The sequence below is a fragment of the Lissotriton helveticus genome, chromosome 10 (genome assembly GCF_964261635.1).
Source record: "Lissotriton helveticus chromosome 10, aLisHel1.1, whole genome shotgun sequence".
NCBI lineage: Eukaryota > Metazoa > Chordata > Amphibia > Caudata > Salamandridae > Lissotriton > Lissotriton helveticus.
Genome location: NC_136071.1, coordinates 843671343 through 843685511, shown reverse-complemented (window position 1 = coordinate 843685511; position 14169 = coordinate 843671343). Strand labels below are relative to the sequence as shown.

General features: G+C 46.5%; 1 protein-coding gene across 1 annotated transcript in view; it reads left to right on the top strand.

Moving 5' to 3' along the window:
• The first annotated feature begins 2767 nt into the window (after nt 1-2767).
• SPMIP4 (sperm microtubule inner protein 4) overlaps nt 2768-14169 on the top strand; it is a 182016-nt gene continuing 170614 nt past the window's right edge. The window contains exon 1 of the mRNA XM_078664378.1: nt 2768-2952. Within this exon, the coding sequence (XP_078520504.1) occupies nt 2816-2952 (137 nt within the window). The 5' untranslated portion in view covers nt 2768-2815. The remainder of the gene's footprint in view (nt 2953-14169) is intronic.

The window sequence follows — 14169 nt, the reverse complement described above, 5'->3', positions numbered from 1 at the left end:
ATACATTTACAACGAAATTCGTTGTAAATGCATGAATGGTAAAAGCATGTTTTTTTAATGTTTGGATAAGGTAAGTATGGGTATAGGGGTATATGTTTTGGGGTACTGAGGTATATGTTTTGGGGTGTTTGGATATTTTAAGGGTTCAGATATAGTTTTGGGTTATCGGGTACAGGGGTAGTTTTAGGGTTTAGAGATAGGTATGGGTTTTGGGGTACAGGGGTATTTTTAGGGTTCAGGGCTAGGTTTGGGTTTTGGGGTATAGGGGTATTTTTAGGGTTCAGGGCTAGGTTTGGGTTTTGGGGTACAAGGGTATTTTAAGGGTTCAGGGCTAGGTTTGTGTTTTGGGATACAGGGGTATTTTTAGAGTTCAGGGCTAGGTTTGGGTTTTGGGGTACAGGGGTATTTTAGGGTGCAGTGGTAGGTTTGGGGTACAGGGTTATTTTTATGGTTCAGGGCTAGGTTTGGGTTTTGGGGTACAGGGGTATTTTTAGGGTTCAGGGGTAGGTTTGGGTTTTGGGGTACAGGGGTATTTTAAGGGTTCAGGGCTAGGTTTGGGTTTTGGGGTACAGGGGTATTAGGGTTCAGGGGTAGGTTTGGGTTTTGGGGTACGGGGTATTTAGGGTTCAGGGCTAGGTTTGTGTTTTGGGGTACAGGGGTATTTTTAGGGTTCAAGGGTAGGTTTGGGTTTTGAGGTACAGGGGTATTTATAGGGTTCAGGGCTAGGTTTGGGTTTTGGGGTACAGGGTTATTTTGAGGGTTTAGGGATAGGTTTGGGTTTTGGGGTACATGGTATATTTATAGGGTTAGGATGGGTTAGTGTTTAAGGGTGTTCGGGTATTTTAAGGAGTACGGGTGGGTTATGATTATGGGGTGCAGGGGTATTTAAAGAGAGCAGGGTGGACACCTGGAGCTTGAATGTACAGAACCTGGGAAGAAAAAACAATGAAATATTGGGCACAACGATCGCTTTTTTTTTTCAGTAATCCCGCGCCCCGCACACTCACACGCCCCCAGCACACGCCCACAGCACGCGATATGAGACATGGCATGAAGGGCGGAACGTATCACCCCCCCCCCCCAGCGTTTGTCACGCCCACAGTACAACGCAGACCCTCCCACAAGGGACTACTTTGCTGGCACGGTTCTTTTACCTTTTAAATGTATATGGTGGGCGTCTGCATAGCCTATGTCCTTCTGCTGCAACTGCCCTTTCCAACGCTGTATTGGGTGTTGTGATTGGTGCTGTGGTTCCTGAGATTACCCACCTCAAAGGTTTGGGCTCTCTCTTTCTTATATTAGTATAAATATAGCTATTGAAACATATACAAAGTCAGATTTAAGCATTTAAGCAAACAACACTGCTTTGCAGTGAATCGTATTTGGAAAAATTAATATGTGTGGCATGGTGCAATATCCTGTTAGTGTGTTTCTATGGCACTCGCTACCAGCATTTTGCCTGTATCAAAGCCACCCTAGAATATTTTCTTATAATAGGAAAAAAACAGTAGAAAATGGTGAGACCTCTTTTTTTGTCCCAAGGCAGTAGGCAGTTACTGGGATGTATCTGGCGTGGATACTCAAGTTTACCTTTGAAGTTTAGAGAGCAGTCAAGGCTTACTCCAAGAGGTGCTAAAGGGGCTGGAACTCAAATACTGCTTGACACAGAAATCAGACATAATAATCTCAATGTTGACCCGAGTTAAATATTTTAAAAGTTACTGATTTAGAGCAAAGGGCTGTGAAATTACACCCCAAAAATGAGCTTCCTGGCTCAGAATCCGCCCTGCTCCCGAACAAATATCTTTTGATGAATTTGTTTGCATAAAGGGACTTCACACACAGAGGTGCGTATTTACAATAAAGGGGCGAAGTGCAGGTTAGCTCCAAAATAGCTAATGCCACGTTCCATCACTTTAGAAACGCTGGGATGCACCATATTTATAATAATACTTTGCACCTCTGCGTTTCTCCCTGCGTTGGCGCTAAATTAGGCTGCCTAGCGCCAATGTAGGCACCTTTGCACCATAGTGCAAGGGTGCCTGCGTTGAGGAAATAATGATTTATGTGCAGGAAGGCGTCTCATCCTGCACATAAACAATCACTAATGGTGATTTGAAACTGCTATGTGTGCTGCATTGTGCAGCACACATAGAAGTTGCAAATCATATTTTTTTTAATGATTGTTTATGTGCAGGAAGGGACACCTTCCTGCACATGAACAATCAGTCATGGCATCTTGCTGTTTCTATGTGTGCTGCACAATACAGCACACGTAGAAACAGCAAAAACGAGGAGAAATACAGCATTTCTCCTTGTTTCGCTATGCTAAGACCAGGTTTTCCGTGGTCTTCATTTTGGGGCTGCCTCCTATTTATGCCACCCTTGTAAATAAGGGGCTGCGTCAAAATCAATGGGCAACACCCATTGCCCACCGTTTTCACGCTAAGTATAGCGTGAAAGCCCCTATCGCCACAGGAACGGCGATAAAAGTGACGTTCCTGTGGCAACAGGGACTTGTAAATATGTCCCAGAGTCTCCACCATGTAAAGTGTTTACACAGGTGTTTGCTGTTCTAATAGTCTTTCAGTTCTTCTGCTTGTGTAATGAGTGTAGTAGAGGGTTACTGATTCAACTTGTAACCTTATCACCAAGTGACCAATTGGAACAACGGAGGCGGGCGGTGACTGGGACTCTCGCGTGTCAGGTGTCTGCATGGGGCTCAGCCGCGCACTGTTGCCTTCCAGGGCTGGGCTGACATGTCACTGGACTTAAACCTATTTCCAACCCACAGAATTTGAAAGCTGCAACAAGGATGAGGTCCGTCATGTATGAGATGCCGTATTACTACAGAGAACGAGAGGGGGCTGACTCGCTTTCAAGAACTTTACAATCCACCGAGCTGCTGACCCCGCTTGACCTCCCCCCACGACCAACAGTGTCACTGGAACGGTAAGAAACAAATATAATCAGATTTGTTGTATACACAGTGGTGTAATCGGACGCCCGTGGTGTCTGCTAAGTACTTGCACCGAGCTGTGTAATGTCTGTTGTCCAGGAAACACCACAGCCATTCAGCCACAGCCATGCAGTTGTATATGCAGACAGTAAGTACCTCACACAACTGCCATTGCAATGAGCGCACTTTGTGAACCTAAGTGTCCGGAATATGACGTTTGCTGCCAAAGCATTATATTGTCAGCCAGGAACCTTGAATGAATGAAGTAAGGCGTTTTTTTCTGCCTCGAGACGCCACTCTTGAGTTTAATTAATTTGAAACGTCCCTTAGCTGCGCCCACCATGTTGAGTGACTAGTATCCCCTCATTACGAGGCATTTAAAGTACGAACTTTATGGCGCACTCACTTTCTAGAAATGTGTATAATCAATGTCTTGTGTCGACACGTGAAAAAATGCTCAATTTGAATACCAATGACAGTCATCCTTTCCTTTCCTTACTCGTTGTGCTGCTTGCACCCGAACACGCCGCTTCATCTTTTAAGCATGCTCACGTCACGTTCCTGTGGCCTTTGGTTTCCTGCTTGGCTGCCTTTGTAATTACTGTGTTGACAGGTTGCTCCGGGTAGCACAGGACGATACTCCTAATTACTGCAGAGAATACTTTACCGTATTTCAATGGGGAGCCCCACGTAACCAATGGATTCAATAGGCACCACATTAGTCTTATCATTTTTCACTCGACTTCTTTTTTTAACAGGTTACATTAATATTTTGTACGATATTTCTGCTAATTTTCGTCATCCCGGTGTTCAGTGGGAGAGTCATTCATTTTATTCACGCTTACTAAATTAAGGGCCAGATGTAAGACGGTTTTGAATTGAATTGAATTGAAAGTATTCTTGTATAGCGCATGGCTACCCGGAGGCATCCCAGCGCTTGCAGCGACGAGAAGAGGGGGTTGAAAAGAGAAGGAGGGTATCATTAATTTGTAGGGAAGAGCCAGGTTTTTAATTTCTTACGAAAGGAAAGATGGTTGGGTTCCTGGCGAAGCGAGAGGGGCATGGAGTTCCACAACCTTGAGGCATTGTAGGACAAGAGGCGACCACCCGTACGAGCCTTGTTGATTCTTCTGACGTGAGCCAGGTTAAGCTCGTTGGAACGGAGATTTCTGGGGATTGTGTGAGGTTCAATCAGATTGGCAAGAATGGGAGGGCCTTTACCCTGAAGGTTTTTATGGGCTATACAGAGGGCCTTGAAATGTACCCGTTCCTGTATGGGTAATCAGTGGAGAGATTTCAACGCTGGTTTGGCTGAGGAGCGCTGGTTGGTGTTCGTCAGCAGTCTAGCGGCGGCGTTCTGTACCACCTGTAGTTTCTGGACTACAGAGACTGGGACTCCCAGATAGAGCGCGTTCCCGTAATCCAGCCTCGACAGGATCATGGTTTGGATCAGGATTTTTTTGGCTCTGTCGGGCAACTGAGGGAGGATTTTGCGGTTGGATTTGAGTTTGAGCAAGCAAAAACAGGTGGCCGCAGTTTTTCTGGCTTGTACTTTAAAAGTAAGCTCGTAATCTAGCCAAAAGCCCAGACTCATGATCACGCTTTTGGGAGTTGGGCTAGCGCCCATAGAGGATGGCCATAGCGTAGGGGAGTTAAAAGATGCATTCCTGCCTAATAGCATCAATTCGGTCTTTTGGTTATTGAGCTTTAGCTGGGACAGGCCCATCCACATTGATACATCCTCCAGACAATCACTCAGACTCGTGTGGGATACTTCTGCCTGATTCAGAGAGACCACAAGCTGAGTGTCGTCAGCGTAGCTGACCAATTCAATTCCATAGTGGGCCACTAACTTAGCTAAAGGGGACATGTACACATTAAAAAGTGTGGGGCTGAGGGAGGAGCCCTGAGGCACTCCACACTGCAGAGGTAGTGGCGTGGAGTGGCAGTCTCTTCAAATACTTTAAAATATCTCTCCGAGAGAAAGGATTCCAGCCATGACAGAGCTTTTCCCGAGACTCCGATTTCGATCAGACGGGTTAAAAGGATACGGTGACTTACCGTATCAATGGCGGCGCTGAGGTCTAGGAGGATGATGGCCACATTGCCACCTGTGTCCAGGATCCTCCTAGCCTCCTCCACCACCCTAAGGAGTGCCGTCTCCGTCCCTTGTACCGGGCGGAAGCCTGTTTGGGAGGGATGGAGAAGATTAGAGGCTTCCAGGAATGAGGACAGTTGCTGCGCAACTGGTTTGCAGTACCCGTGTGTGCACGCAAAAACAGCATGGGGTATGTACAAACCCTATTTTGCAAGTCGCAATTTTTGGCGACTCGCTATTAGGAAGGGGCGTTCCCTACCTAATAGCTTGCGAAACCCTATGTAAAAATGTTTTGTGTCCGCAATTGCGGGCGCTAAACCCTCGCAAATTACCATTGGTTCACAAAAGGGAAAACGTTTCAAGGAAAACGGGCAGCATTTGAAAAAAAACTGCTTTATTTAAAAGCAGTCCCAGACATGGTGGTCTGCTGAGCCCAGCAGCACACCATACCTGGGATGGCATGCCCAGGGCCGGACTGACAATTCCGGGCACCGGGCAATCCCCCGGTCGGCTGGACGTGGTGGGGGCCGGTTTGGTGCCAGGGGGCCGGTTTAGTTGCTGGGGCCGATTTGGACCCTGTCCCTGAGGCGTGACCATGACGGAGCAAACAACAAGCATAATCTGCATAAAATGCAGCTGCTTGTACTGCACACACCATCCGGAACAGTGTCCGTGATGTCACTCGATTTTATTTTATTTATTAAATCCACCTGTGACCTCTGACCTGTGCTGCATGGCTGCACGTGATGTGCTCCGCCTAGCGACGTCTACTCTCAGTGAGTCTGCGCGCCGTGGTACAATCAATGGTCTGGAGACTGCGCAAGCGTTATTGCGAGGCCCAGATGACTGAAAGAGAGGCTGTTCTGGAACGGAGTGTGGAGGCACGACACCCCATAATTTAATTATTTCTACTCTACTCTAGCCTGTCCCCGTGACTGCCACCCGGCGCCCGCAGCCACAGGTGAGTGACCCGACTGCGATGCCTGGCCGTCCCCAGCGTGATTCTCCACCCGTTTACATTGATGGAATTCATGGCCAGGCTCTGGGGGCATCACGAGACTCACGACCGGGCCGAAATCAAAACTAAAAAGCCACTCTGCCGATTTCCATCCGTTACTGCGCTTAGACACCCACCCTTTTGCCCCCGATGACCTTCCCTGGCCCTAGTCACTTACATGCCCTCTCTCTTCGTTCTCTCATTGCCCTGTCAACTGGCTCTCTGTCACCCGAGTGCCCAATCCCAGTACCACGCTCACTGTGCCCTCACTCTGCACCCCGATGCTCCTTGTCTCTGCCCACACCCCGGCTGTCCTTTTATTGCAAATAGCTCTGTCTTCACTCTCTTCTCCAGATGCCCACACTTAAAACTGCCATCACCAAGTGTCAACAGGCAACCCCTCACCATGCTGACTGCAAGAGCCCCCCCATGCATCCAATACTCGTGCTAGACTCTTTCTGTATGTCTCTACACATTCCGAGTTATAGCGCCTTAAAAAAAAAAAAAAAAACTTGTAATAAACTAAAGCATCGGGTGGTACCTGGAAATGGATAAGGGATAGAAACCCTGGGAACAAATGTAGGGAGCAAACATGGTATTAGCACAGAGGGAGGAGGCAATTGGTCATTGCGAACATGTCGAGGGCCATCTGTGGCACAGTGACAAAACGATTAGGACCTCCTTGTGAGACCCTGGGTCACTGACCTGTAATTATGATATACACACAGAGCAATTTCTCAATTATAGAACAACCACTCGAGCTTGCTGGCCAGGCTTAGGGCGGAGCGGGGTGTTAACAGGCAGTGTGTATATAATGCCCACAACACATTTAAACAGAACTTCAGCTTTGGGTCATTAAGTGCAGCTGCAGTCACATTCCCATCATAGACTCTGTGAACTGCTAGGCAGGGTGTTGGGCCTCTGCGTTGTTCGTGGGATACCCTGAAAGGCCTCAAGATGCCGCTCTGGTGATTAATGTTACCTTAAACATCTGATTAGATGTTATCTCTGGCCACCGATAAACCAATAACTATACAGAAATCAGCCTAACATCTGTGGAGAGGAAAATAAGTAAATCCCTTGGGAAAGGAAGAAATCAGATACTTTAAAACAAGTGGCATACAGCACAAATGATCGCATGACTCCACAAAGGTTTTGTCATGAAAACTAAAACGTTTTGCAAGGGTGGTGTCTTTGGGGTCTGTCAAGGCAGAGCATTGTATGTTACTCACTTAAACTTTAGTCATATGCATTTATGTAAAGTGTAGTGAAAGCCAACTTTAACCGCCCAGAAGAAACCAAAGGTACAACAGCAATATTTAATTAGTCATTTTAAAAAAAGGTCGAGGACACAAAAACCAAAAAGGAAGGCCATTTTGGGACGAGCTTAGTAGGAGTAAACAGGGAAGTTAACTCCATTCCGAGGATATGATCTTATTTTGGATCTAAATCTGACAACAATTATGAACTTGTAAATTTAGTGCTGGTAATGTGCCTCCTAGACACACATTTGAAGTGGCCTGGAAATTACAAAATAAAGTTATTAGCACGGTACTGCTTATTGGGATTAAACCTGTTTTAGTTCATCCTGTTTTGTTTCCTGTCCTTCACTTTTCCATAGCAGTCAAAAGCATTGGATAAACATTCCAGTTTCCAGTGACTGCGAACGCTCTGATAAACTTCATCACCATGGAGGGGGTGGCAAAATCTTAGTACTGGTGCTGGCAAACACAGCAGCACCATAGAGCAAAGAGGTATGCAATGCTGAAATATTTCCACTTCACACCCAAATTCCTTTTATTTAATTTTTACGACTAGCAAGAACAGTCCATTGAGTACCAGTGGTTACAGCTCTGTCCTGTATGCTATACAGTGGTAGGCTCAATTCCCAGCAATGTGAACGCTGACTTTAATTCTTCTGAGGTTGATGGAAAATGCTCTCCAGAATACCGACTTTATATATAAAACCGTCAGTTTGTTACTTTATTGTATGTACTGTAGCAGTAACTCTAGTAACCGTAATATATTGTCTTGGTTCCAATGTTTGGCAGTGGAGGCCCACTGGACGCCATTTTGGATTTTTCATGCCATCACTCATGCATGCTTCTTCATGACTGAATTTGAGGCGAGACGGTCTTTAGTGCAAGGTTTAATGTTACAGAAAATGCAGAGCGGAGGCACAAAAGCATGTCAAAAGTATCTTTCAACTTGTCTCTTTTATAATGATCTCCATACCTGTTTCACGTAATTAAATCAGTCCTGCTTGCCCTGTCGTTGACATCTACCTACACATGTCATGTCAGAGACAGACAGACCCAGTCACGGTATTAGACAGCCATGTGTTAGAAACATGCATGTATCTGTCATGAATTATGCATTGTACCAGAAGAGCAAACACATGTTTTTTCTAGATAATTAATATGTTGTTACTGGAGCAGAAATGTTATCTTTGTATTACCTTTTATACTACATCGATGTAAAATAGCTTCTTTACGTTTGGATACAATTATTATTTAGTTATATATTGCATTTTACATCGTAAAATTATTATTAACGTTATAAAGAAGTGTTTTAATGAATACTGTACCCGGTTTTAGTATTCTTGTAAATATCGATTTCTTTTGTTATGTATTGTTTTTTAGACTTTCTGAGAATAACATTGGCAATTACTGATTGAAAAAGTGTAATCAGTTCATGTCTTTGCAGAAACAACCGGTAAACATTTGTTCCAGCAATATTTTATCAAACGTTTATGTTTTGATATAATTTTGAAAGTGATTATAATAAAAGCAACAATATATGAAGTAGGTATGAAATTTTCCCATGAGGAGTTCTGATTGTTTTCTGTTGCAGCGTGTTGCAAATGCGGGGGCAGAGCTATTTGCTTTGAGGTTCAAGGTACTTTATTTACTTGCTCGATTAATTAAAATCATTGAAAATCATCACAGGATAATCGATACGCATAACACACAAAGGATATAAAACGGAGAATGCCATAAAGCTAATTTCATATATATATATATTAGTATTGAACCTCTTCACTGCGGCGGTTATTCCGTCGCAGTGCTAGACATTCCAATCGCGGGCGTGGTCATGACGGCTCCCAGCCGTCATGAGCACACGCCCACCGTGACTCATGACGGCCAGGAGCCATCATGAGCATGGAAGAGGTTAAGACCACAGACACTTGCTCCAATAAGGTAATCATTTACTATGCTTTAAAAGTTAATACAATGTAACCCCCCTCAAACCCCCTTAGTAGTGGTCGGGCGCGCTTGCTGCACTCGCTCGCTATGCACCGAATGGGGGCTGGTCTGGCAACATTTGCCAGGGCTGCTTTCAGTTCCCAGTCCGGCCCTGGGCATGCCCTTCCCAATGGGGTCGCAAATTTCAAGAGGCTCATTATTATTCATGAGACTCTCTATTTGCGACCCCATTGGAAATCGCTATCAGTATGTTACACACTATTGTACATACTAAATAGCACCTTGCAAATTACGAGTCACAAAAGACTCACAATTTGCAAAGCGTTATTTTGGCCATCGTACATCTGGGCCTTAGTGTAGATAGGCATGCGCAGAATTTTTATTTTCTGAGAAATTGCGAGAATTCGCCTATGATGCAATCTGAAAATTATAAACTGTTACTGTTTTATGCTAAATTACAAATCTCTTCCAGACTCTTTTGCGCACACATTCACTTTGCGGCAAATTGTTTGGAGACAGGATATGGTGTGATTTTTTTTTTAAGTGTGGGCTAAAAGATCAAGCCAGTACTTACTCCTAATTAACATTTGCAGAATTGTTTACCTACCAACTTTAGTGCCCATCCCACATTTTCATACTTTTAATTCTACAAACGCCATGACACTTGTGACATTTTTAACTGTTTTTCATGAAGTGTGCTTAGGTACTTAGCACTTTACACACTTTATGCTCTTTTCAGCCGTGGCCCAGGGCTTTAAGTGGGCCGGGTCTCAAGGGGTCTGAGCACCGGCAGTTTTTTAAAGGGGTCCTCGAAACGGGTCTCTATCGGGCTCTGTTTTGAGGCCTGGCACTGGCGGTCTGTTTTTTTCCGGACTGCAGTGACAGCAGTTTGCTGTCACTGCAGTACGGAAAAAAGTGCCAGGGCGGAAAACAGACAGATAGAGACCCATTTCGAAACAGCAAGCACATCATGTGTGCTGCTCACACTGCTCAATTCTCACTAGTGGAGAAGTTACGGCATGACGTCATGCCAGGTGAGCGTTGTGGAAGAAGGGAAATCCTTTAAAGAGTCATTTTCTTTCTGGATTTCCCTTCTCTCTCTGAAACGCAAGAGCAGCAACATTGTGGTAGGGTCACCAGGGCTTTAAGTGAAAGCTTTTTCAATATTAACAAGCCCTAGTTGCAGCTTATTTATCTATTGCAAATAATAACCATTGACAAAGCCAATAGTCCTTACTTGTTGAAGGTCTGATGTTACTTGTTGTGTCATATATCTGGATGCCTCGACAGAAACAGCAAAATACAAGTCGGGTGGCACACTATGCTAAACACAGATTTTTAGCGTAAGTGTTTTAAAGCCACGCCCCTAATTACACTGGCCACGCCCCTTTGAAAGACCCCCCAGTTGTTTCATCCCAATTAAAGCCCTGCCATGGCAAATGCAGGTATGATCGGTGGGGCTAATGGGCCGTGTGGGGGTGGATTTTGACAGACGACGAGGGACAATTAATTATTTATTTAATTTTCCCTTGTGGTCGCAGGTCGAATCTTCCCCGACCGGGCCCCATTGCTGTCACCTGCACAGGCCGCGGCTGGCTCTTTTGTGAACTCAAATAACGCCTCAGTGAATCCCCCATGCCCACCATGTTTAATGCATCCATCAGGCACTTTCCGGAGTGCACAGCTGTTTGAATACAGCCCATATGGACTGGACTATTTCAGTGAAGCGCGAACTATTAACTGTTGTGTTAAACTAAGGGAAAAAAAAGGAAGAGGGGGAGGGGGGCTCTGTTTCCCGGTACCTACGGGAAATTATGTGTCTATGATATCATACCTTTAGTAGTGTGTGGAGGTGTGAGTGTGCATGTGCGGAGTGAAGGTCGGGGCTGTGCAATTCTGGGGTCCACCTACCAATGTTCAGGAGGGCATGCCATGCACGTCTAGTGCCCGGGGCTAACCCTGGGGCGACTGGTTCCCGTGTGGCGGGTCTATATTGCGCCCAGCCGGAGGGGACGGAATTATCCCGGGTTGTGAATCCACCGGATTCTCTGGCGGGTTTGTCTCGTGTGTGAACGTATGTAGCAATTGCGCCCACTCCAGGGAGATAGGATGTTTTCGGGGTCCCTTAAGCTCTTCCTTCCTGAGTGTCTCTTCTTCCGCCTTCCCCCACTTTTTCAGAGCTCCTATCCAGGCTGCTTCTGGAGGGCCAGTTGGGGTTTTCCAGTGCATGGCTATCCCCCTTTTCACGAGTAGGATGGCTAGGGACATGAAGCGGCACTGCACTTTTTGGGCCTTCCGCCTGCGGAAGATCCGGAGAGCACATTTTTCCCACGTGGACATGGTCGTGATGCCTGTTGTTGCCCTAAGTGCCCTCTGATTCCGTCCCAATAGTTGTGAATGTTGGGGCAGTCCCAAAACATGTGTTTAAAATCTGCTTCGGGGGTCTGACATCTGGGGCATGCAAAGTGTGTTTCTGGGCAGAACTGACTGAGACGGTGTGGCGTGAGGTAGGTTCTGTGGAGTATATTGAATTGTATGTTACAAAACTGCGCGTTCCTGGAGTACTCTAAGGCCGTCTTCCATTCTTTATCGTTGACTACTCTTCCTATGTCCGTTTCCCATTTTTGACGTAAGGGCTGAAGAGAGGGAAGGATCAGTTCTCGCACAGCTTTGTAGAGCCAAGTGACTAGATGACGTCCCACTCCCATGTGTAGGATAGTATGGATCACTGGATGCATCTGGGGTTCGCCTGCATTTGGGTTCCAATATCGGCGGCTACTGTCTATCAGATGTCTATGCATTAAAAATTGGCCGGGTGGAAGATCATATTGCTCGATCATCTGGGTGTATGTTTTGAGCTGACCCTCCTCGAATAAGGACTCCATCTCGGTGACTGCTAAGTCCATCCTTGTCCGAAGGGCACCTGCTGTGTAGTATTTCTCCTTATGGGGGAAACCCACCAACGGTAGCAGAGGGGAGTATGGAGGTCTATCATTCAACATGCGATGTATTCTCATCATGCATGTACGGGCAACAGATACTTGTAGTGGGTGGGTGCGTGTGGGTTTAGTGCCCGGCAGCAGCAATCTGTGAAGTGCCGGGAGCGGTATGTGGCCTTCCATGGTGGTGGTTTCCCCAGTGTGGCGACCCGCTGTCCAGTAAGACAGCCACTGTAGCTGTGCCGCCAGGAAATATGCCTCAAATGAGGGTGCTCCCAGTCCGCTGTCTGTCGTGGGCAAGTATAGTGTTGATAACGCCACCCTGTGTCGACTTACCCTCCATATCAGCACAGTAAGAAGGCTATCCAGTTCCTTAAAGAAGGAGCGTGGCGGTATAACCGGGAGGTTTGTGAAATGATATAATAGTCGGAGGACCATTATCATTTTCGCTAATGCCACACGGCCAATGGGGGCTAGAGGCAATGTTTTCCAGAATCCCACTGCCGATCGAATTCCTGCTAACGCCTTACGATGATTCCCCTCATATAGATCTTCGGGGTGTGATATAATCTCACCCCCAAATATCTGGGCACCTCAGCATTCCACGCGAGCGACTGAGGTCCAATCTGTACTTCGAATGGGGCTAGGTGGGGACTCAACGGGTATATTGTGGATTTCCTCCAGTTCACTTTGAGGACCGAGGCTTCCACGAAAACCTCGATTGTCCTCCAGATAGAGGTCATGTTCCGGGTGGCGTCACAGACATATATTAATAAGTCGTCTGCGTATAGGGACACGCAGTCCACCGTGTCCGCCAGTGGGATTCCCCACTCCTCACCCTCCTGCCTCAGGCGTATCGCTAAGGGCTCTACTGCAAGGGCGAATCGAAGAGGGGACAGCGGGCAGCCCTGTCTAGTGCCTCTTTCTATTGCGAACTCTGGGGAGATGTATTTGCCTAGTCTGACTCGAGAGGTAAGGCATGCGTAAAGAAGCTTAGTGTATGCTGTCAGGACTGGGCCGATGTTGAAATGACGAAGGACTTCGAATAAATATGGCCATAGGAGTGTACCGAATGCCTTTTCGAGATCCAATATTAGACATGCCACGTTGGGAAACCGCCTCCCCAATCTATCTTGGATGTGGAATATTCTGCGTATGTTTTGGGATGTGCTACGTCGCGGGACGAAGCCGCATTGGGCCAGGTGGACCAATGGTATCAGGATCTGGGCGAATCTTTCTGCCAGTATTTTGCCTAGTATCTTACAATCCACGGTGAGTAGGGTAATTGGCCTATACGAGGAGGGGAGCGTTGGGTCTCTATGGGGTTTCAGAAACGTGACTATGACCGATTCCCTGAGGGATGCCGGTAATTCATCCCTATCCAGTGCATCATTATACATAGTGACCATATGGGGGGGCAATTGAGCTGAGAACGTGCTGTAATATTCGATTGGAAAGCCATCCATTCCCGGGGCTTTGTTTCGCACTAGCACCCTGATTGGTTGAGTTACATCTACTGTTTTAATCCTCTTCTCTAGCGTTTTCATGTCTGCCTGTGGCACCTGGGGCAACGGTATTGATTGTAGAAAGTCAGCGGGTGTATGAGTGTCGCTTGGTCTTGGGGCTTGATAAATGTTGGAATAGTAAGTGTGGAAGACATGTAGAATATCTGGATGTGATTGCCGGAGTGTGCTCGTTTGGTCTTGTATCTCTGTGATTGGTTGCGTCTCTGGATTTTGTTTGGCAAGCCATGCCAAGAGGGTTCCTCCTCTATTGCCCTCCCGGTGTACCCTGGTATCATATACCCTGAAATTATATTTGCGGAGGTCTCTCAGTGTTTCTGCGTAGTTGGTCTTTGCCCAGGCAACTTGTTCTACGGTGGCCTCGCCTCTGTCCTCCATTTTCGAAAGGTCCGCTAGGGTGTGCTCTGCCCCCTGTAATGCCTTTTCTAGTGTTCTACGCACCCCCAC